General features: G+C 50.2%; 7 protein-coding genes across 7 annotated transcripts; 4 read left to right on the top strand and 3 right to left on the bottom strand.

The window, feature by feature from the left end:
• Positions 1 to 577: 577 nt before the first annotated feature.
• On the bottom strand, positions 578 to 2,733 carry BCR38DRAFT_373168 (putative Fe-containing alcohol dehydrogenase). Its single transcript, XM_040857305.1, has 4 exons — positions 2,320 to 2,733; positions 1,869 to 2,266; positions 1,174 to 1,811; positions 578 to 1,100 (listed from the first exon to the last, which is right to left on the bottom strand). The coding sequence occupies exons 1-4, from the start codon at positions 2,347 to 2,349 to the stop codon at positions 673 to 675; spliced, it is 1,494 nt and encodes a 497-aa protein (XP_040713455.1). The 5' UTR covers positions 2,350 to 2,733; the 3' UTR covers positions 578 to 672.
• Positions 2,734 to 3,275: 542 nt separating this feature from the next.
• Positions 3,276 to 5,044, top strand: BCR38DRAFT_396234 (peptidase family S58). Its single transcript, XM_040857642.1, has 2 exons — positions 3,276 to 3,922; positions 4,116 to 5,044. The coding sequence occupies exons 1-2, from the start codon at positions 3,371 to 3,373 to the stop codon at positions 4,770 to 4,772; spliced, it is 1,209 nt and encodes a 402-aa protein (XP_040713454.1). The 5' UTR covers positions 3,276 to 3,370; the 3' UTR covers positions 4,773 to 5,044.
• Positions 5,045 to 8,021: 2,977 nt separating this feature from the next.
• On the top strand, positions 8,022 to 13,189 carry BCR38DRAFT_440016 (exocyst complex component Sec3-domain-containing protein). The gene is made up of 4 exons (XM_040860677.1): positions 8,022 to 8,547; positions 8,664 to 10,684; positions 10,735 to 11,849; positions 11,903 to 13,189. Exons 1-4 carry the CDS (start codon positions 8,427 to 8,429, stop codon positions 12,825 to 12,827), a joined length of 4,182 nt encoding a protein of 1,393 aa, XP_040713453.1. The 5' UTR covers positions 8,022 to 8,426; the 3' UTR covers positions 12,828 to 13,189.
• Positions 13,190 to 16,101: 2,912 nt separating this feature from the next.
• BCR38DRAFT_487125 (uncharacterized protein) lies at positions 16,102 to 17,183 on the top strand (the record flags this gene model as incomplete). Its single annotated transcript, XM_040864115.1, has 3 exons — positions 16,102 to 16,453; positions 16,508 to 16,844; positions 16,892 to 17,183. The coding sequence occupies 3 exons, from the start codon at positions 16,102 to 16,104 to the stop codon at positions 17,181 to 17,183; spliced, it is 981 nt and encodes a 326-aa protein (XP_040713452.1).
• A 200-nt stretch (positions 17,184 to 17,383) lies between these two features.
• BCR38DRAFT_411253 (fructose-1,6-bisphosphatase class 1/Sedoheputulose-1,7-bisphosphatase) lies at positions 17,384 to 18,545 on the bottom strand (the record flags this gene model as incomplete). The annotated part of the gene is made up of 3 exons (XM_040858555.1): positions 17,384 to 17,517; positions 17,571 to 18,352; positions 18,418 to 18,545. 3 exons carry the CDS (start codon positions 18,543 to 18,545, stop codon positions 17,384 to 17,386), a joined length of 1,044 nt encoding a protein of 347 aa, XP_040713451.1.
• Positions 18,546 to 21,291: 2,746 nt separating this feature from the next.
• Positions 21,292 to 23,768, bottom strand: BCR38DRAFT_439990 (serine carboxypeptidase). The gene has a single exon (XM_040860676.1). The coding sequence runs from the start codon at positions 23,481 to 23,483 to the stop codon at positions 21,477 to 21,479; it is 2,007 nt and encodes a 668-aa protein (XP_040713450.1). The 5' UTR covers positions 23,484 to 23,768; the 3' UTR covers positions 21,292 to 21,476.
• Positions 23,769 to 24,312: 544 nt separating this feature from the next.
• On the top strand, positions 24,313 to 25,996 carry BCR38DRAFT_459270 (uncharacterized protein; the record flags this gene model as incomplete). The annotated part of the gene is made up of 3 exons (XM_040862263.1): positions 24,313 to 24,411; positions 24,501 to 25,521; positions 25,575 to 25,996. 3 exons carry the CDS (start codon positions 24,313 to 24,315, stop codon positions 25,994 to 25,996), a joined length of 1,542 nt encoding a protein of 513 aa, XP_040713449.1.
• Positions 25,997 to 26,177: the final 181 nt, after the last annotated feature.

The raw sequence follows: 26,177 nt of genomic DNA, 5'->3' as shown, positions 1-26,177 counted from the left end.
GGGTCCAGGTTACGGAAGCCGACGCGGCATCACGGTCGCCATAGCTTCAGTGGTCTCGCATTGGACGCAATACTTGTCTCCGCCAATACTTGATGCCTTCACACTGCCATCCTTCTTCTTAGAGACCAAACGCAAGAACCCAAGTAGCTTCTTTGCTCTGCTAGCCATTCTTTTTCTGATTATGACAATGTCAGCTCTCTCAATGGTGGAAATAAAGACGAGGTGCATTAGGGAGTGCGGCAGGCGCCGGAAAAGATCGCGGGTCCGTTCGTGGGTACGACAGCTCCGAGGACGGCATGAAATGTATGGAGGGGACATAAAGATTACTGTGTTGCGCTTCACGATGAAGATCTGCTGTGTCTGAAAGCATCGAGATCAATAATTTTGAGATGGTCCTCCTTTTTGAACCGTGCAGGTTAGACCGTGACGTGAGGTAGGTTGTGAGGTCTACGATAAGATGTGTGTATTGTTGACCAGGTGATGATCTGGCAAGAACTGTTCGGCTGAAGCATTTGAAGGTCATTCTCAGGACCCGGGCAACTAAGCGGTTAAGCGGTCACATCTATACAATTATAATACCATGCTCGTGCAATTTCTAATATGTACTGCTTTCAACATCCAATAATCAATAACCAAGTCTACCCTGATCGTTATCAAGCAGATGCAACACAACTAATACGCCATAGAATCTTCAAAAAGCGCCCTCAGTTGTTCCCTTTCCTTCTCCAACTCAGTCTGCAGACCAGGCGCCAGCATCAACACCCTAGCCTGCGGGATCGTCCCTTCGACCAACGCGTCAATGTGCTCGCTGGTAAACCCAAGGTCCTTCAAGCCTTTTGGCTGGTCACCAAGGTCGGTCAAGAAAGCAGCGATGGCATCTGCGAGCACAGCGCCAGCATCTTCGCACTTCACGTTGGAAATATCAACACCGAAGGCCTCAGCAGCGGCCAAGTGCCGTTCAGGATTCGATGGGCCCGTGAAGCGGAAGACAGCGGGCGCTGAGACGGCAACGGACACACCATGGGGAATGATGGAGTGGGCTACTTCGTATCCAGCGTGTTTGTAGCCCGGGTTCTGGCCCGAGATGGGATAAGACATGCCTAACCTCCTTGTGAGTTTCGTTTCTAGCATCGATAGTTCATTACTCTAGAGCATTGGGTTGACTCATCTTACCGTGACACAGGTGTACACCAGCGTTGCCAAAACCAACACCAGCCAGTGTGGCCGCAAGAAGCATCTCGCTCTGGGCCTCAAAGTCTTCCGGATCCTTGACTGCTCTTGGAAGGTACTTCACCGTGCTGCGGAGGGCACTGAGCGAGAAAATGTCACTGATGGGGTTGGCACCCTGATACGCCGGCCGCAAAATGGGGTTAGTGGGCCGGGGAACTCTCTGATTATAAGGGATCGCCGTCCATGATTCAAGAGAATGACAGAGTACATCCAGACCAGAGCTGGCCTTGACAGCTGAAGGCATTGTCTTCGTGTTGAGAGGGTCGATTATACCCAGAGTCGGCTTCAGATTACGGTGGGCAATGCCTGTTTTCGCCTTCTTGGCTACCAAGTCGAAGATGGCCGTCCCAGTTGTTTCAGAGCCGGTTCCAGCGGTGGTTGGAATAGCCACAAGAGGCTTAAGCTTCTTATCGATAGGCCTACCGTTGCCCAAGGGGGCGTTGACGAAATCCAAGAAGTCGGCCTCTGGATACTCAGTATAGAGATTCATCAACTTGGCCGTGTCAATAACGGAACCTCCGCCAACAGCCAAGAATGCATCTGGGTTATAGGGCTTGGCGAAGTCGATGGCCTCCTTGATTCTGCAACCGGCAACTCGTGAGTCGGAATTCCCACTCTGAAAGTGCAGTTTCACTCACGAACTATCCTTAGGTTCCACTCTCACTTTGTCGAAGATAGTAAACTCGATACCCTCCCTTGACAGCGCCTCTTCCACCTGTTTGGTTGCCGTCAAGTGCCTAACGGTCGAGTCGGTCACAACACAGACGCGCTTGGCGCCCATGTTCTTGAAGTCCATGCCCACTTCTTGAGTCACACCCGGACCGAACCGGATAGAAGATGCAGCCATCTCAAAAGCATATTCTTTCTGCTGAGACAGGTCCACAGGTGAGGCGAAACCGCGCCTGCCGGTGTGTTGCGCATAGCGGTCAACCTGTGGTCTTGCATGGTGGTGGTGGCCCGGGTTGGAGTGACATGGGCAGTTTGGCGGATGAGCATATTGGACAGTCCGGAGAAGACTCACTGCTCTTGTTGCCGCCTGGTTAGATGTCAGAGCAAATTTTATCTCGAACTGGTGTAAGAAGTACTTACACTTGGCGCTGCTCGAATTGCGGCGACCATTGTGCGGAGGTGGGGAAACGGCTACAGGCAGACTACACCTTGGGTTCAGGAAGGCACGAACGACTTGCTGAAGTACTGAGATCCTGTAAGAAACGAGCTGCCAAATTCAACAGAAGCCGGCAGCAACAGAAGTCCCAGAAACCGGGACTGGAATAAGGATATCCCCAAACAACCACGGCATCCTTATCGGCTCCTTTGATCCCGAGGTTGGAGAAGTATGTGGGGTAAACCCCAGTGTGGAGTTCGGCTACGTCGCCGTCAAACTATAGTATCCGACAGACGGTTGTTCCGTCGTGCATTGATAATGATGTCACCCATTCCACCATGCAAGGGAACAGATCGTAGGACATTGGTGACTTGCGAAGCGCGATTCCCGTAGCGCACCGTTAATTCTCAAGCTCACCAGCCATGTGCTTGTCCAAGCACAGAGAATCTGATTTGAATCCAGTCAAGCTGCTACAATAGTCGGGACTAGCCGCCTCTTGCTTACTCAAAACGGTCAAGTCAACAGTCAGAGACCCCCTGGACTGGAGTGGAGAACTAAGGTCGACTTGCAACTCAAAGAAGAAGGTACAAGTCTCTGTAGATGTATACGTCCCAGGAAATACCGGAGGCGCGAACCCCCGGTTGCACTGCACTACGCCGCCGGTGGTGGAACAGCGGGAAATGAGGCTGCCCGGTGTGACTCAACGGAGGCAACGCTAAGGAAAGGTGCGCCCATTTGCAACCTATCATCGGGTTGTGAAGGTGTGAGACGAGAGATTGAGAATATTCTATTGCGGAGTTGCCAGCAAGCAACAGGATGAGAGAAGCTGGCAACGTTGCATGGTTGCAAGAGCGTCATATTTCTGTAAAATGACCAGACTCTCAGCGACTTGTATAAGAAAGACTAGGAATCCCCGCCCTATTGGTGAGAATGGCTGTATGAAACCAAGGAATCCTCAATTCAAGACTTCACTCAAGAACCAAAATCTCATCCAATCTTTCACTTACAAAGTCTCAACTTCTTTGCTCGTTCAATATGTCATCAGCTTCTACGTCTGGCGCCAAGGCACCTCGCATGCGCATACGGGAGCTCCTCCCGGATCTGCATCTTGGAAACTACAAGCCAGGCCCGCTCAACTCACTGACCGACGTACCAGGCGTTAAGGTGCACACCCAGGAAATCTTTGCCGACAATGGTTTCGTCAACACGGGCGTGACTTCCATTCTGCCACGCGAGGACTGGTTCGACACTGCCTGCTACTCAGGCATCTTCAAGTTCAACGGGTCGGGTGAAATGACAGGCAGCCACTGGATCAACGAGACAGGGCTATTGCATACACCCATCGTCCTAACCAACTCCTTTGCGGTCGGAGCGGCGTACCAGGGGATCTATGAGTACACTCTCAAGAAACAGGGCACCACGAAGGGTAAGGTGGATTGGTTCTTGTTGCCTGTTGTTGCTGAGACGTTCGATGGGTATATGAATGATTTGACCCAGTTTGCGGTCAAACCGGAGCATATTGTGCATGGACTGGAGAATGTGTCCAGTGGGCGGGTGCGCGAGGGAAATGTGGGTGGAGGTACTGGTGTGAGTAATTTTCAGATGACTTCATCCTGTTTTCTTTTGGGGTGAGCACAAAGACGGCATTGGGTGGTTCTTTCATGTTTCTTTTGGGAATGAGACCTTGGAAAGGAGACCTATTAGTTTAGTCTGATTGTCCGTCCGAACATCGGTCTCGTGTTGTTGTTTTGTTGGCAATTACTGACATCTGATCTTGCAGATGCTCTGCCATTACTTCAAAGGCGGAACCGGCAGTAGCAGCAGAATCGTCGAAGGATATGACATCAAAGGAGAACCAAAGTCGTACACCATGGCGGCACTCGTTCAAGCCAATTATGGAAAGAAGTCTGACCTACGCATATCTGGCGTACCAGTTGGACGCGTCTTGGCTGCGGATGATGCGAAAGCTGCAGAGGCAGACACGGCAGTAAAGGCAGCCCAAGAGGAGCTTGTACAAGAAAAGAATCGCAAGGACGGCAGTATCATTGTGATTCTGGCAACCGATGCCCCGCTTCACCCTACGCAGTTGCAACGTATTGCGAAGCGAGCCACCGTTGGACTTGCCCGTGTTGGTGGTCAAGGGCACAACCCGTCTGGTGATATATTCCTCGCCTTCTCAACCGGAAATGAAATCCCAGTATTGAAGGATCGTAAGGCTTATGATCCGTGGAAGCCAACACCGGTCAATATCGATGTCGTTAATGACTCGTCTATCAATGGGCTGTTTGAGGCAGCTGCTGATGCTACCGAGGAAGCCATTTATAACGCGTTGTGCATGGCAGAAGATATGGTTGGTAATCAGGGGCATTTCATTGAAGCTCTGCCTTTGGAAAGGTTGAAGGAGATCATGACCAAGTACATGTTAGTGAGCGAGTAACATTCTAGCTGGCCATCACAAGTGAGCAGGGGAATATATCGACGGCGTTAAGCTTGGGTTGGCATAAGAAGACGCTGTGGAAGCACATAAGGTTCCTACCGTTTCTACAAAATTTTCCAGAGCAGTCACTTTTACAGAGTGTATGTAGTAAGCCATGGGGTAGGAAGGCAGGGGCACACACAGATAGTGGATTTCTCAGCTGTCTCTCTAGAAACCAAATATCATAACTCAGAAATTAGCGTGACTAGAGTGGCTCTCCGGAAATATCCAACCACATTTTATCCGTAGTACAAACGAGATCAGAAGAGCCCGTTATTCGCTTGGTGGGTGATGAGAATAGATTCATAAGACTGCTTTCAAACTAGTAGCTAACTACAACAGAGCTGGCCTAATTCGGATCTGGCCTCGCTGCAAAACACAATGCTTATTATCAGGCCAGTATTTTAATAATTCAAGGCGCATTCTACATAAAGTGACAGGGCCTATATTTTGTCGATGCTTGTCGGGTTTGAACCGGCCATCTAAATGACCGTTTGCGGAACGCAGCCCTTACCTCAGGTCTATCTCGCCTTTCCTCACTGATGCCATGCTTCATATTTTGAAGCCTGAACAAGGCAGGTGTATAGTTCTTTATGGTCAAAATTTTACGTATGAGGCTATAGTATGTCAACATGTTTCCCCGACTCTCTGCTCATGTCAACTGTCTATTGGTATGCTGAAAAAGCGGTCATGATAAGTATCAGAGGAGAATCCACGCTTACCTGGGGCTTTTTCAGATTATTAAGCCACTTCAGTCTTGACTAGCAGAAAAGGGGCCGCTAAATCTTAATGCAAGTATGCACTAGAAGGCTATGAATTGCCACAGTTAGTAAAGTCAAGATAATAATAAGTGGCTTAAGTACTCTCAAACCTAGATGGTTTCTCGGCCCATATGGCAGGGCTTTCATGACACAGAATTCCAGAAGCTGAACACGGAAACAAACACGCAAAGCCCCGAGCAACTTCATTTCTCGTCGTCGGTCTAAAGGCGCTCTAGTGAGGCTACAATGTTTCTCTGTTGACTAGACAGCACGAACCTCCTAGGAAAGGATGGTTATTTTGCCAGTCGAAAAACGATGGTCAGAGATGAGGTTGGCAAGCGCCCACAATTCGATCTTCTCCTGACTCCCTCATCAGCAAAAACAGCTCGACTACGGGCAGACCTATTAAGCCGCCAATATTGTCGACTCTAAATAAAGTGCCACCCGCCCTCTTGTCCTTCCAGCACTACAAAAACTTATTTTTTCATTTGGAAGTGACTATATATCTGCTCCTTTGGCAAGGAGGCTCAAGGTGTAGTCAAGCCGTTCCGTACAATTCACGTTGATTGCTAATGCTGTAGCCAGGGAACCCGCTACAAGCCTGGAATGGGGATCTGTGTTCTTGGTTCGGCACCAATCTCTAGAAGAAGCTTGATTGTGTGTGGTTTTCTGGACGACTCGTTCATCGTGGCAAGTACATAGCCTGCGTTGAAAAGTGTGCTGGCAGGGTACTGTGCGACATGAAGAGTCAAACTGCGCTGTTTTGTGATTCGTTACAGCAAATTTTCCGCTCTTTGAATCTACCCGAAATTCCACAGAAGCACCACAAGAAGCAGTTCAGTTGTGCATAGGACATAGCATTGATTCATTATGGAGTCACAACGACGTTCACGATCCCAGAACTGGTATCGCCCGCAATGTAGCTGGGATTTTCATCCCGTACCGCGTATCCATCATGTTTTCTGGCTGGCGAGACTCTCAGAATATGGCAGACACATGCTCCTGTTCTTCGTGTTCATGAAATTTAGCAACAGAGACGGGCCTATGCCCAAGGCCCACGGGAAGAAGCCTGAGGTCTGATTGCTGTTCACCATCTACTACTTGTCCTTCGGGTTGCATTTCTGGCTGTAACGAAGGGAGGTACCGCATAAATCTAATATCTTCTCTTGGCGGTTGCACTTATTTCCATCCTCTTCACTGAGACAGACTGGGCCCTGAGTCCCCCTAGACTGCGAGGAACGGCGAGACACTTCCTACTGGCAATCTGCAGCCGACCACGCCCAGTCCTTGTTTGTAATGATGGAATGATGGAATGAATGACGGCTTGATTGACGGCTTGATTGATTCTGCTAATGGGACGACCTACGGCTATAAAGGCTGCAAAATATAACCTTGAGGACCAAATTATTTTGGCGGGATCATGGAGACCAGCCATTCAACAAACCCTAATAACTGTTCAGTAATTGTGAAGGTTTGGCCCCATAACCATAACCTTGACAGTCCTCAGACGGTGTTGCCTTCATTCTACCGTCGGCTTCTGCAGGTCCAGCTGGGGTCTGCATGCCAATCATCAGCAGATGGGCTGCAAAGGAGGCGACACGTGAATAACTCAGCGAGAGAACTTTGTTCAGGGGGTTGGGTATTGGCAAAATGAGTTTGTAGTAGTTATTGATAAACTCTACGATGTACTTAGATTTTGAAGTATTTAACAGTTGTTAGTGGTGATTATTCTATGTCACTACGTATGCCTTTATAACTAGCAATGTACATTGTGATATATACAAACTTGCCACATAACTAGTATAATGAGGAATACAGAGTTCAAGTTCCTCACCTACGTGGCATGGGAGGTTCATATATAAATGCGAAATGCAGCTACAAGTTACCTTATCGGCTGAGTTCAATTATATCGTGCAGTCACGACCGCTCCTTCCTAACCTGTACTAGTTACCTCTTTGCCTAATAGCAGCGTAATGAGTAGCATGACCCGTGTTGTTCTAAGTATTTTTTTACACAACATAGACAAATAAATGAATTATGACCAAGCTGTGCGTAGATATGGATCTAGAGTTGTGACAAGAGCCAAAGATAGCCAGTCCAGGCTTGCAAACAAGGGAGTACTGCTGGGAAAGGTCAAATACTTCCCGGAAGCTTTTCAGGTGAACGTGGTCGTAACTGGATGAAATATAGACCCATTGGGCTGCCGTTGTCATGTGAGGCTTATGTTCGTGAGTGTAGTACAGTTAGGTGTTGGAAGCTGCAATTGGATGGATTTTACTTGGACTTTCCAAGTTAAAATTCTGACAAGAGGTTTATTCCTTCGATATTGAATTATGCGAAGCATATCTGCCATGAGCACCATTTATTCAATAATTCTTCATCATCTGCTTGTGGCTGAGGTTGCGTCAAAGCCTTAAACAAGCTTACATTCCAAGTCACCATTGTGGGACCTGCTTGAATCCACCCCAAAGATATTTGAAGACAACAAGGATCCATGCTGCACATTGCATTGGGCGACTGCAATGATGCACAGGCCGCTGAAGGAGACAGCTTTGTAGGTAATCATCGCACCTCATCTCATTCAATTGAACCGATCTCTATTTGCACCTACAACTACCAGAAGTGCTTCCAACAGAACTTTCCATCTATCTGCCAACTGCTCTTGTGGGCGACGGTTTCATGAGCATTTCTAGCCAGCCCCGAGCGAAGAGGGCCGATCGCCGACGCCTGTGCTGAGCTGAAGCCATCCGACATCGAGACCAACACGAAGATGCTGCATGGGCAGTCTCGACTTGCCCCAATCGATTCCGTTCATGAGCCATCAATTTTCTTTGCATCTTGAGTGCTGGCAGTCATGGACGCCTCGAGAGGGGGCTACCCGAGGGGCCGTGAGTTAAGCCGCGCAGAAAGGTTCGAGGAGGAGAAGCGGCGCATCGTCGACAGTTGCTTCAACAAGACAGATGTCGATGGATCATGTAAGTTTTCACTTCCACCTGCGCATCATGTGGTGGTTGTGGTATCCATGGGATGCTGGCTATGTTGGCCATGTTGGCCAATTCCATGCCTGCTAACATACATGTTCGACCGACAGTACTTGAAACATACATCACCCACATCAAGATCACCGAATACAGCTCCCATCCGTCTTCGCCGCCTCCTCCAGAATCCAGAACACCGCAGTCCGAAAAGCCGCGAGTCATCATTGTTGCGGTCCGTAAGTCAGGGCGTGTTCGCATGCACAAGTCCAAGGAGAATGCGAATGGCACATTTTCCATCGGAAAGACATGGGATCTGAATGATCTGACGGGTATCGAATCTTTCACTGGCACAACCGCCGACGCACAGAAAAGGCAATGGGCTAGCGATACAGGGTTCGTTATCAACATCGGGAAGCCTTACTACTGGCAAGCTCAGGCCGATAAGGAGAAGAAATTCTTCATTGCCAGCCTGATCAAGATCTATGGCAAATACACTGGTGGTAGAACACCCGACTTGATCGGTTTTGATCCTCGTGAACTAGATCAGGTTCTTGGCTCGCGAAAACCAGCTGGGCGCACTCCCCCGGCGTCCGAATCGATGCCGTCACGTCCAGAGCCACTGCCGGGCGCTCCAAGCAACGTTTCTCTCGCATCCAACACCGCTGGTACACAGGCATATCAACTACCTTCAAGGCCACCTGCATCTCCTGCTCGCAACCTTGTTCCACCGACCGGTGCCTCGGCTTCTCCATCCCCCAGTGTTGATTCGGGCCGTGTGAACAACCAGGCGGCACCACCACTTCGTCGGCTGGCCGCGAATAATAAAAGTCAAGACTCTGTTGCTGCGTCCTTCTCAACCGCGAGGAGTGATGATGCAAACAGCTTACCGCCCCGGTCGAGAGGAGGGATGAACGGACCAGGCGCACTGGGCAGATTTGGTGACACGGCAGCAGAGCCGCCTCCACCTCCGCCCCCACAAGCTCAGGCTCAAGCCCAGCCGCCGCAGCCCCAATCGCAACCTCAACCAGCGGCAGCACTAGACTTGCCCGATCGAAGACGCCCTCCCATGGACCCCGGCAGACCTCAGGGTTCCGTTGATAGGGATCTGGTACCCGCCCCATTGATAAGTCCGGGAATGAGACGGGAACCCCAATCACGGGAACCCCAACCACCACCACGAAGTATGGAGAGAATGTCCCCTAGGAAAAACTCAGTTGGCGCCAGATCAGTAGCCAGCTCACTGAGGGAAGAACTTTCGACAGCGCCGGAACCCCCTACACTCGCTCCTGCCCCTGCACCTGTAACTGTGCCTGCTCCCACGCCTCCTCCGCTGGTAACAAATGGCGACACTCCTTTTGCCAGTGCCGTGTCGAGTCCACCGCCAGAAACAACAGAGTCTCCGGTCGAGGGCCCCATCGAATCACCTGTGGACAGCCGCCCGGGTCTTGGCCCCATGATCAAAGCCAAGAAATCCAAGGGAGAACTTGCAGGCGCGTTATGGAAAGCCGCGTCGGCCGCAGCGGTTTTCAAACCACGCCCAGGTGGCGCAGGTGAACGATTACGGGAATTGGTACGTAAAGACAGTGCGGAGGGCCCAGATGGCATCACGAGTGTCGTTCCGGCACCATCTCGGCCGACACCGAAGCCTGAAACACCCAAACTTGTCGAGCCAGAGAAATCCTCCGACAGGAACTCTGGCTTACCCGAAGTCAAGATCACAGTTCCCAATTCTAGCCGCCCAAGTAGTTTACAACTATCGAAGGAGAAGAGGAAGAGCGGGGAATCTGTCAAAAAAGCGGGCGACGTGAAGGACACTAATACCTCTGGGAATGATGGCAAGTATCTCACTACACTCGGCGTAGATACTGGGTTATTGGACACCCAGACGACTGAGTTCGCCAAGTGGCTTGACCATTTCGGCTGGGTGCCTGGTGACAAGATGCGAACCCGCAACTTTGAAGAGATGAAAATGGACATTGACCGCGAGCTGAACAAGGCCCAGGCAGGGGGCTGGGTTGTACGATTTCAAGATGAAGATGAGAGGGTAGACGCGATCAAGCGGGGACTTGACCTCGCCGTCAATGAATGTGAGGAGCTTGATAATCTTCTCACATTATATAGCGTCGAATTATCCGTAAGTCGAGTGTCTCCCATGTTGAATTCACCACCTCTAATCTTATACAGACGCTTTCAGATGATATCGCATATATAGAAGCACAAGGTCAAGGTCTCCAGGTGCAAGCTGCAAACCAGAAACTTCTCAAAAAGGAGCTTGAGTCCTTGCTCGATACTTGCGCTATTCAGGGCGAGGATCTTCAAGCCCTTGAGGTTGCTCCCCTAGATTCCCTGTCTGGGCTTGATGAAATCGAAGGGACACTAGTCACCTTGTACAAGGCGATGATGAAAATTGACCCTACCATGGATGAGGCCATCAATAGCGACGCTATTTCCAGTGACCAACAGTCGGGTTTCAATTCAGACTACGGTCAAATGCGTATAGTGCAGGAGAAAAAGGTCCTGTACACTGCTAGTAGTGCACAATTCCTGAAGCGATTCGGGGAATTTATGGATCGGCAATTTGATCTTGCAGCGCGAGAAGTAAAACAGTCCTTGGATGGAGCTCTTTCCAAGAAAGTCGACCACAAACACCACGATGTTGGTCGAGAACTTCTCTGGCGTTACAGTCCACTCATGGTCTATGCCAGAGATTTGGACCTTACTGGATGGAATACATTTATCCAAACATATCAAGGCAAAAACTTCCCTCTTTACAAAGAGGAATTCAGGGAAGTCGTTGGCGCCTGGAGGCGAAATGCCAGGAAACCTACGGGCGAAGAGGCCGAACTTTTATTCACGGCGCATGCAGAGAAGCAGCAAGAAAGCACCATGGCGACGGCGCGAAAGCTTACCGTCAAACGAAGTCAAACTTTGGCAAGGAGTTTGCGCTCCCCGTTGGGCGATGGCAGTAGGACAAACCCCGATAAAACATCAGATGGTCGCAGTCTCCCATACGAGGTACTTGCAGGTATTGTAGACGACTTGCTTCCTCTTGTGGAGATCGAGCAAAATTTTATCATCGACTTCTTCCATGCCACTACCTTGGAGAATATCGATTTCCCCGAAGCAGTGGCGGCTACAAGGCCACAAGACCGACGCAGTGGCGATCTGAGACGGCATAGGCTGATGGAACCCGACCGAGAGCTGGCTAGGCGAGTCACTCGAGCCATGGAAGTCATATTCTCTTTCCTGGAACAGGATCTCCAGAGCTCGGTGGATTGGGTTTTGTTCCAAGACCCCTTGTAAGTCCGCTGTCTCGCCGTTCCCATTCCTGTCAATGCTAATATTTTTATAGACAAGGAGTTGGTGTGCTCGCGATTCTCGAGCGGAAACACTCAGAAATGTCCCAATCTAACCAAGACTTCTTGAACAACGTCCTGCAGAAATTACACAGCAATCTTGAAGCTCGCTTCTCCAAGTTTGTCGAGGAGCAGATCCGCGCCATAGAAGATACCAAAGTCAAGATAAAGAAGCGCAAGGGCATTATTTCATTCTTCCGCGTATTCCCGCAGTTCAGCTCGGCCATCGAGAATATGATGTCTACTGCAGGTGCATCAGCCAATTCGACGGCACGTCGCGCTGTCGACCGTGAATACGATCGCATCATCAAATCCATGTTCGACTCACTTAAGGTGATTGCGCGAGAGAATCCTGCGACGCTCACTTCGAGCAGCGCGGATCCCGAAGACAAAGAGGCACTGAACTATCACATCTTATTAATCGAGAACATGAATCACTTTGTCGAAGAGGTTGACACTCACAGCATCGAGATCCTCGAGGACTGGAAGGAAGCAGCAAGCAGTGAACTGGCGGAGCACATGAGCCTGTACCTCAATGCCGTCATGCGCCGTCCACTGGGCAAGCTTCTCGAGTACCTCGAAAATATTGAAGCGCAGCTCACATCCGGAAAGTCGGCGCCCACAATTGCCGCTCAGCCGTCGAATTCCAAGGGCACATTCAACAAGGTGTTGTCTGGATACGACGGACGTGAAGTCAAGAAGGGCGTTGAGGCACTGAAGAAGAGGGTCGAGAAGCACTTCGGCGATGACGACGAACCGAACAAGAGCAGAGTGCTGGTGAATCGCGCGTTGAAGGAGTGCGAGAGGTTCTACGGCGATATCGAAATCAGGATCAGTACGGTGACTGCGAGCGTGTACGGTGGCGACGTACTGTTTGAGTGGCCTAGAGCGGAGGTTAAGAGCGCTTTTGCGGGTCGGTAGTGCGTGAGCGAGGACTCGCTGGGGGTTTCTCTCAGGGGAAGGCGGCATGACGGTGTATAAACGTTGTATACTGGATAGGAATGAATGGCATGATTGAGGCTTCAAGAGTCATTTGGTTCTCTTGCGGAGCGCTAGTGTAAGATGTATTGACCACTTGCTCATATTCTACTTATGTGGCTGCCATTTATCGAGTGTGTTATCCTGTCGGCAGAATGCGCAGCGGGCAGTTACCGCGCAACGCGATGAGTACAACACCACTGCAGGTTACCTTCCTTATAGTTTCTTTGGAAGCTGAACAAGGTGTTGTGGGTTATTTTAGGGCATGCCCACTTCCATGGCATAGGTAGTCTTACAACTCTCACAAATGATAGTCCTTTGGGTCCAGTAGTTTTGGCAGCTTCTCCATATAGACTTGCGTTATCCTATCTTCGGACTGATTACACAGAATCATTCATTCAGGATAACAAGTGTCATACATTGCCCTTGCCAAACTTATTCCCGCCGTGGGACCAGCTGCGTTGAGCCTTGGGCGGTTATGCATTCTCCGGGTGACCCCACCATTTACAAGGGAACTTGCATCTAGGAATCCTCCCAAGTCTGTGTTGTTTGGTGGCTCATTTTGATGTTGATGCTGCTCTTCAGCTACAGCTGGCGCAGCAGTGTAGGCAACTGACGAGCATCACCTCAATACCGCAAATCACCGTGGGCCACTAGCAACGAAATGATTAAGCATATGATGTTCAGTACAGTTTACTCGAAGACTCATTGTTTTCGAATGGTGAGAGATATCAATTAAGGTCTAATCTGCTGTTCATTAGGGTTGGAGGTTCATCCATCTGTTGCTCAAACCACCTATGCTTCATCAACGCAGTCCTGTGCATGCGTTTCGCCGAGTTCACCATTCTGTTGCCTCCAACCACACATGTCCTGATCCATTGGTATTCACGTCTTTGCTTCCAGTCTTGCTCAGCTTCTCAATTCCCTCATCACGTCGAAAAGAACCAAGGCGAGCGTGACGCTGATCGCCAATGCAGCAAGGAAGTATGCCAATGGGGCATAGTAAGAACCGTGCTCATGAACGAAAAGGTTACGGAAGTTCTCGTATTGCCTATCGACGCCATTTCTGCCGGTAGAGACGTCAAAGAGGCCGAGGAGTTTTTGCTGCTCGTGCACGGTGTAGATAGCCACAGCACTCGTAGCCAAAGCCCAGACATGGCCGAGGCCTGCCCAAAATCGTGGAAGATATCTCTGGACCGTGAGTTGCCACCTTGCAAAATTGTCAGAAAAAGCAGAGACTGTGGCAATATGTGAAGAGTACATACCACAAAACGATGATGAGAACCGCATATATCCACGGGATCGTGTTTCTTCGCGGAATTATGGAAGCGAGAATGACGCTAGCTGTGAAGAGCGTGATACCGACGTCGAGGGCTCGAACCCAAATTGGAGCCTTTTCCTATCGGCCCTTGGTAGGACTGTCTGTGAGTCCTGGTGCTGAAGCCTCGAGGTCACCGTTGACAGAAGCCGAGGTGTCGGCCGTGGTGTCGGGCAAGTTGGTTGCTGGGAGGGACATCGTGATGGTTTTTGGATGGATGGATGATACGAATAATGAACGTGATAGTTAATGATGGAATCCAAAGTAGAAAATTGTGGTGTGAAACTGGAGAAGAAGAGAAGACGTGGATTTAAGCACTGAAGTTCCGGGAGGAGATTTGGTTTTACGTTGGGTGACTGTCTGCATGGCATGGTTGAAAGGGAAGGTCCAATGTGGTGTGTACTGCTAACTGGCAGGAGCTGCCGCGCCCTGTACAGGAACATCTTGTTTTCAAAGTTGGCAGGGGCCTTGTTGAATGCCGTTTCCGTTCTTACCGGACTTGATGGATTAAATGTTGTTGAGATCAACCGGATGGAGAGAATGAATCAGGGGCAATGACCTCGGGACTTATGAGATGACTGGTATAAACAATAGAAATGCTCTTTGCATACAGCACCTTGAAGGAGGAGTTTAATACTAGATAGGGGACCATCAACAACCTGGCCCGGCGAACGGTTTACTGTATTTCCCTGTTACTACTTGAGAACCCCCCCGTCGAACCTCGACATGTTTTCCAGGGAGTGTTCCTGCCTCAACCAAGAAGCGCTTGAATGGAAGGCACGAAGTTGGAAATCATAAGCAGTCCGCAGCTGTAATGGAAGTGTGCCTTCAGTTTTGGGGCCACCAGATAAAGTTATTAGCATGGTTGATGACGTGTCTTTTTGTGGGCAACGCATTGAAGTCGCGAGCGACGTCGCAAGAACACCTTCCCATTGGAAATCGCCCCCGAAGGCACAGGAGCACGAAGTAATCCACTGCGACATGCCCGCCGCGTTGGTCGAAGCTACTACTTGCATCGCCATAGTATACGGGAGGCGACTTCTTGAGATTTTGTATCGGCTCATGAGACATTCATCATCTTATGTACCCCCACGAAGTCTCGAAAGTGCGGCAGGTTCTCATCACGACCTAAGATTTTAAAGCTTGATATACCACCTGTGTCATCGTCAACCACTGAACGAGACGGAGTTAATTGTTCAATACCCGAGTACAGGCCGTTTTTCTGCGATAAATGGCTGCCTCTATCATTTCCAAAGCATGCAATTTCGGCTGGTAGCCCCCAAGATGGTCGAGATGCTACTTAACTCATAACTACTTACGCTTTGATATGCCCCAGCTCGTATCGCAGTTATTATACTAAGGCACTTATATGAGTGATAGAAGTTTACGTTACCCCAGATTTCTCACCATACCACACATAGGAAATGACTCGACATTTTTTAGCCAGGAGGTCGACCAGCGGACCAAAGATAAGGGGTTCAGTCCAAGCTTGTGGAGTCCGGAGTGCTATTGACTTAAGCAGGCGAGTGCATCCCGTTCGCACGAAAAGCGGATGGGAGGTTCTTCACATGAGATTGTGGCCAGTAGATATCTTGATCTTCTGTAACAAAAGATTGATGAACGACATCGCTGACTTGATCTGAGATCTGACACATTAGCGCCGTAGGGCTGAGCAGGCCCACAAAAAAGTCCTTAGCACTACCAGTCCCGCTTCGAAGTCAGCTTCGCTCTGCGGACCGTGGTCTTCACAGTTGTCCGAATTGATGTCGTCATGATTTTGATCGCTTTCAGACTGGTGCCATTTCAACATAGTGTATTCTCAACTCATAAAGGCACACTAATCCTCTGCTTCGACTGATCGACCTTCGCATGCCATTCGCCCCCATCATATCTTTCATAATGGGACTCTTGCAGAACTTCCTTGGTCTCACCAATTTCCGTAATCCCTTACTGCGGACGTTGGTGCCGAGTGTGTCGGCCGCGTTCGCGATTCAAACTGCCTTTGCCGTCCCTTCTATTCTCGCTCAATCTGACCGGTTTTATGATGCCTCTGGTGCAATGACCTTCCTATCCGTCACGCTTTTGAGTATGTACCTGCCCAGCCTCCGCACCAGATCCGCAGCCGCGTTGAAGGGGACCGATATCAAACTGCCGAGCTTGATGTCGGCATTCACAGGCGGAGGTGCTTCTGGAGGTTTTAACTGGCGACAAGTCGCCCTGGGCGCAGCCGTTGCGTTCTGGTCTATTCGATGTAGGCCTTTGATAAATAGCTCATCTTGGGCACAACTGGACTAACACGCCACAGTGGGTTCCTACCTCTTCCAACGCGTGCTGCAAACTGGTTCAGACTCCCGCTTCGATAAGATAAAAAAATCTCCGGCCAAGTTCCTCGTGGCGTGGATAGCACAGGCGACCTGGGTTTCATTGTGTCTCATGCCCGTGATTGCCATCAGCGCTATCCCGCCCGCTGCCTTCTCTGCTCTGCCCCGACTGAAGCCTACTGATGTTCTTGGCTTGGCGCTATATGTCGGTGGCTTCGCGTTTGAAATGGTGGCGGATCGCCAGAAGAGCAAATGGATGCAAGAAAGGCGAGAGAAGGTGCATGAGGAGCAGTTCATTACTCGGGGCCTTTGGAGCAAGAGGTGAGTTGAGTTGCTGTGTACCGAAGTGGAAACTGACCAATCCTCAGTCAATATCCCAACTACTTTGGCGAATGCACATTGTGGACCGGCATTGCCACAACAGCTGCGGGTGTGCTTGTAACTCGTCCTGCGCAGGTAGGATTGGGTCTATCCGGTGGTTTGCCTGGTCAAATGCTTGCACTTGGTCTCTCATCTATCAGCCCTGCATTTGTGACGTTCCTGTTGCTGAAGGTGAGCGGTGTTCCCCTGAGTGAGAAGAAATACGACAAGCGTTACGGTGACCGGAAGGATTACCAGGAATGGAAGAAGAACACACCCAAATTCTTCCCAAGGTTGTGACACCACCTCGTGTATTCAATCTAGTTCATGTACAATCTACCAGGTGCATTTACAACTGATCAAGTTGATAGAACTGTTCGCCCAACGCACCGTAGAGTGCATACCACTTGTGGCACTCACGTTATGAAGTCCAATTAACGCTCATGCGAATGTGCGCCAGCATGTAAACCAATCCACGATTCAAATCAAGTGCCCAACTTTTACTGTTTGTAGAATTTCTTCACCTTCTCGACCTCGTCATGGCTGCCCATGAAGATTCCAGCGCGGTCGTGGATGTGTTCCGGCACAACTTCCATCATGCGGTTCATTTTACTGTCAACCGCTTGACCCCCAGCTGTACTCAGTTAGTAAATAATGAACAGTAAAGCGGTTTCAGGGGAGATTTACCATTTTCAAAGACCATAGCCATTGGCGCACACTCGTATAAGATTCGCAACTTTCCCTTAGGACTCTTCTTATCCGCCGGGTAGGCGAAGATTCCACCATACAATAGGGTTCGATACGCATCAGCAACCATGGACCCGATGTATCTGGAGCTGTAGGGCTTGCCATCTTCTTGCGCAAACTTCAACGAGTTGAAATAGTCCTTGGTCGTCTCCTCCCAGTATAGCGAGTTACCCTCGTTGACCGAGTAGATTGCCCGGCTCTTGGGGATCTTCATGTTGGGGTGGGTCAGGATGAACTCGCCAAACGAATTGTCCAGGGTGAAGCCATTGACGGTGCCACCCTTCATCGTGATAACCAATTGCGCAGACGCACCGTACATGGTGAAGCCGGCAGCCAATAGTTCGCTTCCCGGCTTCAGTATGTCCTCTTTCGTGCCTGTGGAGCCCTCGGCGAGTTTGTGGATACCGAAGATGGTTCCCACCGACACACCGGCATCCAAGTTGGAGCTACCGTCAATAGGGTCACATGCCACCGCATACCGTGCGTTCGTCTTGTCCTTGAAGAATATCACTTCCTCCTCTTCCTCGGACACGACCAACGCGCACTTGCCTGACGATCGCATGGCCTCCACGAAGATGTCATTGCCGATCACGTCGAGCTTCTTCTGGTCATCGCCGGTTGTGTTTGATGTGCCAGCTAAACCCGTCAGGTTTACTAATGTGGCTCGGCGAATGTAGTATGAGATGGCTTTGAAGGAGAATTGGAGCGCGTGGCAGAGGAGACTGCTCTACCACTCGAGTCAGCTATACAGTTCTATGTTGCATGGGGAAAAGCCAGTGTCACTTACGTGAAGTCTCCAGTTGCTTCCTTGAACTTTGCTTGCTCTTCCGTCAGGAATCGAGTCAAAGTAACAATACTCGTATTGACCGTTGCCGATTCGGCCGGAGGAATGCCATTGCCGCCGTTTGAAGCCATCGTGGGAATTATTGCTGAAGACTATCTGTAGAAAGGAGGTTGAGAGGAAGGTATGCTAGTTAAGTAGGAAGCTGAGGAGTGTGACGGTAGTAGGGTACAGTAACTGTTCGTGCTTATCAATAGTACGGTAGATCACCCAGCAACCTTGGAAGGTTAGGGAAATGCCAACTACGTAAATATGGATCTGTGACAAATGTCAAAATGACGATAGTTGAGGGATCTCCCGTGGGGAAGTATGGATTTATGAGCGACAGGAGTAGCTTGCTCAACCCCACACCTCTCCTCAGACACTGACTGGCATGCTCGGCAAAGGGCATAAATGAGACTCGGGCTTGATGCCGAAAGTCAAATTGCGCCTCATGTATTTCGTAACCGTGAACGACATTGCCGACGAGGACGAGCAAAGAAGAGGCACGAAAGAGGATTTTCCGGGTCCTGGCAGAAATCCGCGTTGACTTGTACCGAGGCGGGAGAACTCGGTAAGGTCGGGCGGAACTGGGGCACTCTGGCACTTTTTGCCTCCTTTTACTAACGTTGAACACAGCTTCTGCTGGTTCCTCGAGCTCTTTGGGTCGTCGAGGACGTGCAGCCCATGCAATGTGAGAGCAATCAATTTCCAGCCCTTCGTCCGTTCCAATAGTCTTACGGAAGAGCCAAGAGGAAATCTGCTGAAAAGCCACTCACAGTAATTGCGCCAATACTGTTGGTGAACACTATGATAGTCCATCTAGATCTTGCAGCATGACCACTTCAACTAAAAGCCCCGCCAGAGCTGCATCATCCGACGTTGGCTTTTTCCGCTATGCAATTGACCCCGCAACTCTGCCCGAACCTTGTCTCAAAGCTTGCAGTGTGGGAAACCTTACTTGACCGTAGACAGCTGCCAAGGTCAATGTATCCTTATAGAGTAATTATGTCACTGCACGGATCAGGAGGGGCACACTCAAGAAAGTCGGAGCCGGAACATCGGTCGTTCCTTTTCTTGCGACTCCACAGTAACAGGAAATTTTGACTAGAAAGCTCTTGACAAAAATTTATTTCTACACTTCAAGCTCCCAGCTTCAATCTTCAACATGATTGCCTCGAGCTCTCGGCAACGAATCTTGAGGCTGCATATCGAGTGAGTATTCCCCTTCTGCATTCCATTGACTTCCCTTCCATTGATGACAAGTTGTAAACCGCAAACTAGAGTCTTTGACCTCCGGGAATGAAACTGTTTTACACGTCAGTCTGAGACTACAACATCGAGAATTTTTATAGCTTTCGCACCAGAAGCTTCACCCAGCTAACAATTTGTCTGCTAGATCGTATTGAGAATGGTTCGAATGCAACTAATGTAGCTGGCCAGGGAATCGTCCTTGGCCATCAGATTCCAATACATCTTGTAGGTTGTCCCCTTTCCCCCACTTCCTCTCTGGTTTCCCTGATGAGCAACTCTATGCTTCGGCATAGCTGGAAATTACCGTCTGAGATTTCTCCTTGACGAAAAAACCTGGCTGTTTTCTGATTACACAACCTGGTCATATTTTCTCCAAGCACTTCCTGGGCAGGATCTTTGACTGACATCCCTCAAGCACAGGTGATATTTAACAATGGGTATGTTACCCTGATCTCGAATATTCTCCTCCAACCCTCGACATGATGAAGTGGCACTGGGCTCCGAAACAAAAATTCACATGAGTCGATAAGCCAATTTGTGGCAGGCCTAGAAAACCTCGCCCACTGATCGAACATCAAAATATCAAATATGCATCACCTGTTAGGAAACACTCCTAATATGTTGTTTGGTACAGTAATCGGTCCCCTGAGGGTCATCCCCAGCTTCCATCAATGTGAGTAGAGACCTCTGTTTAACGCCCTGATTATCTTCATGTGATGAACACAGATGACGAGTCTTATTCGGGTTACCGATGCAGACAACATATTTCTTTATACCATTCATGCCTAACTGATTTTGAAGATCGCCTCCATATTTAATGGTATCCATTGCAGAGCTACGGCTGACATTTTCCAAGAATATGACCAGATTTTATCAATGTAGATTGCTGAGGTCCTGTCGTCCAACAATACTTTTATTGGTAGGTCTATCATTAAATCACTCCTTGCATTCCACTCCACTATATGATGAAGCGACTTAACCAAATAGACAAGCATATGTCAGAGCCTCACAGCGTTGATGAGAACTGTCATGTCTGACTTAGCTGGACAAAACTTCCTGTCATTCTCGCCGCCGATCAGTGTACTTCAGCTGACCATCCCAAGATAGACATAGTCAGCTAAGCCATACAATGGTAACTACATTGTGCCACACAGTAAGGTAAAGAACAACTCTCTCACTCCCTACAACGCCCCTTAAATGATGATCCAATAATTCACGACGGTCAACATAGCTCTATGGGCATTGATGACATCGCCTTTGACAAGGCTTCGATCTGATACGAAACACATTTCAAACTTGTTTGTTCTACTCATCAAACCTCGCTAACAAGTTTCAAAGTTATACCAAACCACCTAGTATATTTCGAACCATGTCACCTCCGACGTGATCATATGCATCATGGCCTTGCTGGCGAAACAGCCATCTGATGTAGAGGCCAGCGTGAGTTGGTTGTCATTCAGTGAATGATGGAGCTAGCATATTGTGTTCATGAATAAGAGCCTTATAAAATCAAAATTATAGACAGCTAGTAAATAGTCAATTCCACATAAAACATGAATAATGAACAAGCAAATTCCGTACGGTATCTCGTTCATCACTACACCTTAGCACATACATGTGAAGTACTTGGATACATAATTCGCATGACTTGGATCTTGACATGCAGCTTGCAACTGTATCTGGCTTCTGAAAGACTTCGAACATGGCCATCCATGACTACCAAGAGAGCAGTACTAATTTGTAAGGGGTATCATTCAGAATAATTATACACTTTAGTATACGTATAGCAGGGGCATGACGGACGATACCCATAACAAGCCCACCACTCTGAGCAACGACCCATCAACACCGAGAGACGATGCAGCACTGCGCGGTGTTGAGGTTGCGGTAAACAGCCCAGTAAGCGGTTCCGTCTCAGTCGCTGTGCTAATAACTGTCGAAATCGGTAGCGTCTCGGTCCCCGTGACGAGAGCTCCATTCAAGATGTTGACGGAGCTCCAATCCTTGGCCGCCTCACCGCTGAGCAGCTGGTTCTGCTGCTCCTCGCTGCAGCTGCCGGGAATGTTGCGTAGCCAACACGTCGGAGTCGGGCTGGGCGGCAAGTCGAGCTTGCTCATGGCATTAGCAGGGCCGCTCGTGTTGTAGCTCGACAGGTCGATGGGTTTGCCGTCCGATACAGAGGTCCCCATGATGATGCGGGCGAAGACCTGAAACGCGGTCTCGGGTTGATAGGCGGGCACGAAATGCCCGGCTTGGTAGATGCGACTGAAGGAGAGATTGCCGAATTGCCGGACCACGCCGCCAATGTAGGACTCGTTCACAATGATGGGGGCGTAGCCAGCGTCGGGGAAGGAGGACGAGTAGGACGATGTCGAGGCAGCCGAGGCGACAGACAGGGAGACGGCTTCACCGCCCAGCCAGTTGCAGATGTAGTCGCGATCGCCGTACATGAAACCTACGCGAATGCCCGCGTCCAGGAGAGAAGCGAGTTCTGGGATTAGAGCTTGGCGCTCATAGTCGCCAGTGGCAAGAAAAGCGGCAACTACCTGCGTATTGGTCTCGGTATAGTTCATCGTCGTACCGATGGCGGATTGGAAAGATGCGCTGTTGAGGTACGACAGGTAGCGAGACGGCGGGAAGGAGTCCGGGAGCAGGGCCGCGATGTCGTACACGCTACGGCCGGCGTCAGAGTACGGCTGCACGACATTGGTCAAGCAATTTGTGTATGCGCGGTTGCAAAGATCGTTAACGCTGGAAACTGCGCCGCTGTTCGCTACGTCCCTGGTGGACACTGCGGCGCGGCACTGTCGGATCAGGTCCTGGCAACCACCTTCCTTGTAGAAGCTTGCGTTGGCCATCTGAGCGCGAATGGAGTTGATGGTGACGAGGCCGTAAGAATTGTCCACGGCCATAACGGGGTAGTAGGGCGCCTGGATCAGGTCGTCGACGCAGCCGTTGACAATGCCAAGGGCTGTCAAGTGGATGTCGAGCGTCGTACTGTTTGAAACAGTGCCATTAGCACGTGCAGCGTTCATGTCCTTCCACTTGGAGGCAAACACCGGGCCGTATTTCCCACCGTAGCTCTCGGAGAATAGATTAACACCCAGGGAACCATTGTCTGGCGGATTGAACTGGGGAAAGGCCCCCAAGAACCCTTGAAGCATGTGCCATACTGCTGCTGCTGCCGTCTCGGTCGTATTGGCCGTGTGATTCGCATTCAAGGAACTGAAAGTGCCATTGAGGAAAACCATCGGCGTCCGCGAATTAGGGCGTCTTTCAGGAGGACTATAGATGTTGTTCGTCAGGAGGTCGAGCGAGCCGTTGGTGGGCGTGTCGTAGGAAAAGCCCACCTGGTTCGGCTGGTCGATGAACAACATGTTCGACGCCCTATCCCAGCCCCATTCCTTGGCAATCGTCACATATTTGTCCTCCGCCGCGCTATCAACCACCTCGCATGGCCCAGTCTCTGTGAAGAATCCAAACATGCTGCTCGACCCGGGCCCGCCGTTGAGCCATATCGTGAGGATGGAAGAGGGCTCGCGTGCGCCCACGAACCAGAAGAAGAGATTGGTGGGATAGTCGCCTGGCACATTCACCCAGCCGGTATACTGTTCCTGCGTGTCGAACGCGGTGGTGCAGGCGCCATTGGGCACTTTGTAGCTGATCTTGATGGATGGATCGACGGGCGAGGATATCGTGGTCAAGTTGGGCACAATAGTGGGGAATTGGGCTAGTACTTTGGCGGCGGCGTAGAGGACTAGGCCAAGGAAAAGCTTCATCGTCGTCGGTCGATGCTCTTCATGGTGAATGTCGCGAGCCGTCGGGATGGCTTCGAGGTGCGCCAAACGCTCGAGGTGCACAGGTTGGTGGAACAGGTGATGGCTTATGCCGAGGTGAAGTTGCACATGGATTGGCTTTAGTATCTGTAAATTTACAGGACCAACGGAAGAAGAAGCAAATAAACTTTTCTGAGGAAACGACTGTCACAAACATCAATCTAATCTCGCCACGGACAACTGCACCGGTGGTTGCTCTGTTGAAAGGGCATCATACTTCGTTGCTGGAGCTGCGCCGTTCAATCTTCTCGGCTGCTTCCCAGCCAATCAATCACGAAAAACAACCGCCCCAGCCAACTTTAGCACCGTCTTAGGCCGCCGCTACTTGTACCTGCATAAAACGCAAAACATGAACAAGGTCGATCCATGATTCCAGATTGGCAACGACAGTTCTTCTGCTGACGCGTGAATGACCATCAATATAAAGAGCAGTGCCCTCTCCCGATCGCTTCTGTTAAACACTGTTGAGCAGTCCTTCGACCGAAAAAGCTCAAAACGAGAGTCCGAAGCGATGGGGCGCCCTAATCTTGCCGATGATCAAGGCTCCGCCCAGTCGGGCGGACGCCACGAGTTGAACATGCAGCGCTGACTGCAATGCGCTGCACTAGTTGTCTCTAATGAGGCTGAAAAGGGTTCGAAGAGCTCTGTGGATGTGCGAATTCTTCCTCAATTGTTGTGCGGACTGCTCGTGTCGCCTGTCAATCCTTTGATGTAGGCCGCGTTTTCTTTCGTTTCTTCTTGTCACAAACATCGCCTGGGTGCCATTTCTACAATGTCGTCTTCAAATGCCGAATACATGGCCATGGATATCATCACGTACATTGGTGTACCCCTGGCGGTTCTCGGAGTCCTGCCCATCTTGTATAACACGGTAGTGACCCTCGCAACGATGTTGTTAATCGAGTCATCGAAGTAGAATTACCGAGATACGCAGTGACTCCCTGGGACCGCTTCAGCTAGAGGTCGGAATACTGGCAACTTGCGAGACAGCCAAGCCAGATACCGGGCGGTTCGTGGACAACTTTCCACTGGAAAACGAACACAATTGGGTTCAAAACTCAACGGATCGAATACGCCGATCAGCTTCGGCAACCCCAGGTTGAGGTCGCTTTCGATGAGCTTGTCTCGTATCTTCTTGATCTAGGTGCGGTCCCTGATGCCCATGGCTGGAAGCTATTGCGGTCCGCTGGTCTGTGGACTCCGATGGGATGCTCTTTGATGACCGCACCTGGGGGACAGATGGCGCTGACCATTGCGCCGCTGGATGACTCGGACGGACACCTCTCGCTTGCTGTCAATTGGTCGTCGTCGTGGACCACACGGGACTTCTCGTCTTTACCGCCGTACTGGGTTCGCTTGCCGCCACCCCCCATGAAGCCAGCAACGCCAAAGTCTGAGAACTCAACTTCGCCGGGACCCGTGGAAACGGAAGAGGGCGCCGAACCCGAGGTCGAAAATAACAGCCTGTGCAAAGAATCGTTGGACTCGATCCAAAAGCCGGGTCAAGCCAACGCAAGTACAGTCATCACCTGTCAAATATCCGTCGATGGCCTGGTCGCCGCTTTGACGCAGGAGACAGAGATTTTCACCTCAAGCTCAAATATCCAGAGTCTTTACATAGAACATCTTTGCACCCGGAGTGGCAGGATGGATGGTGTGTGGTTTGCGAGCGCTGCTACGGCTTACGGAACAACCAGCCAGACCGTGTTGTGGAACTACAAGATCCCTGACGAGATCCTCAACTTTGCAAGAACAGACACTTTGCCATGTGGTATACTCGTCTTGCTGGACGTGGTGGAAGAGTCACAAACCCCACAATGGGCAATGACGTATAATACACATGAGGAGGGACATGAGTTCGTCAAACCAAGTACAGAACAGCGACTCGCACTGCAGGCTGAGGCCAAGATGACACATGAGCAACAGCAGATTGCGTCACGAGATCGAATGCAGCGTGAGATGACGCAACGTATGCAGGATAGTAAGTTGAACATCCGAAAGTAGGAGCAGGATCATGGTGTTGATAGTTCAAAGTGCGTGACAAAACTCGCCTCAAAGCTCAGCGCCGTGAGGCACGTACTGTCGAGGCACTGCAGAGTCCCAAATGGGACACAAAACTTGTTGCGGAGCACAATCTTTGCTGGTTAAAAGCCCAAGGTCATATTGATGAGTCGATCGCCCTGAAAGATACAGTCGGGATGTTACTTCACCGCATAATTCTGGATGGTCGGCTCGCATCATCCGTCTGCAAGATGTTGAACTTGTGGAAGGCTTGGGCAGATAACGGAGGAATGAGGAAGTCAGACTTCCATTATTTACAGGAGTCTCCGCTGGTATTTGCCGAGGCCAGTCTATTGATTGCTACAATCAAGGACACGACGACGGCGCAGGAGGGAACACTTTCGATGGATTTGCAAGAGTGTATGAAGATGTGGAAGACAGTTAGGTTGGGTTAAGGGCCAACAAAATGGCAGTGGTTTCAACTGCGAGTGTTCAGCATGCAAGAGGTGTCAGTGCAGTATTGTACATTTCGATTTGATCACGAGTCAACAGGTTGGTATACCTAGTGACGCCCCAAACCATCGCCGTCAACTTCGACGAGAAAATTTAAAGCTAACGTGGCGCCCTTTACTCTGG

This window comes from Pseudomassariella vexata (assembly GCF_002105095.1).
Source record: "Pseudomassariella vexata strain CBS 129021 chromosome Unknown BCR38scaffold_10, whole genome shotgun sequence".
NCBI classification, from domain to species: Eukaryota; Fungi; Ascomycota; class Sordariomycetes; order Amphisphaeriales; family Pseudomassariaceae; genus Pseudomassariella; species Pseudomassariella vexata.
The sequence above is the reverse complement of the archived record's forward strand: the minus strand, read 5'-3'. Positions and strand labels throughout refer to the sequence as shown.

Coding starts and splice junctions, on each gene's coding strand:
- BCR38DRAFT_439990 (XM_040860676.1), bottom strand. CDS start 23,483: ATGAAGCTTTTCCTTGGCCTAGTCCTCTACGCCGCCGCCAAAGTACTA.
- BCR38DRAFT_373168 (XM_040857305.1), bottom strand. CDS start 2,349: ATGGTCGCCGCAATTCGAGCAGCGCCAAGT. Junction 2,267..2,319: donor CAATTCGAGCAGCGCCAAGT/GTAAGTACTTCT, acceptor ACATCTAACCAG/GCGGCAACAAGAGCAGTGAG. Junction 1,812..1,868: donor GTGGAACCTAAGGATAGTTC/GTGAGTGAAACT, acceptor TGCCGGTTGCAG/AATCAAGGAGGCCATCGACT.
- BCR38DRAFT_396234 (XM_040857642.1), top strand. CDS start 3,371: ATGTCATCAGCTTCTACGTCTGGCGCCAAGGCACCTCGCATGCGCATA. Junction 3,923..4,115: donor ATGTGGGTGGAGGTACTGGT/GTGAGTAATTTT, acceptor CTGATCTTGCAG/ATGCTCTGCCATTACTTCAA.
- BCR38DRAFT_440016 (XM_040860677.1), top strand. CDS start 8,427: ATGGACGCCTCGAGAGGGGGCTACCCGAGGGGCCGTGAGTTAAGCCGC. Junction 8,548..8,663: donor GACAGATGTCGATGGATCAT/GTAAGTTTTCAC, acceptor TTCGACCGACAG/TACTTGAAACATACATCACC. Junction 11,850..11,902: donor GTTTTGTTCCAAGACCCCTT/GTAAGTCCGCTG, acceptor ATATTTTTATAG/ACAAGGAGTTGGTGTGCTCG.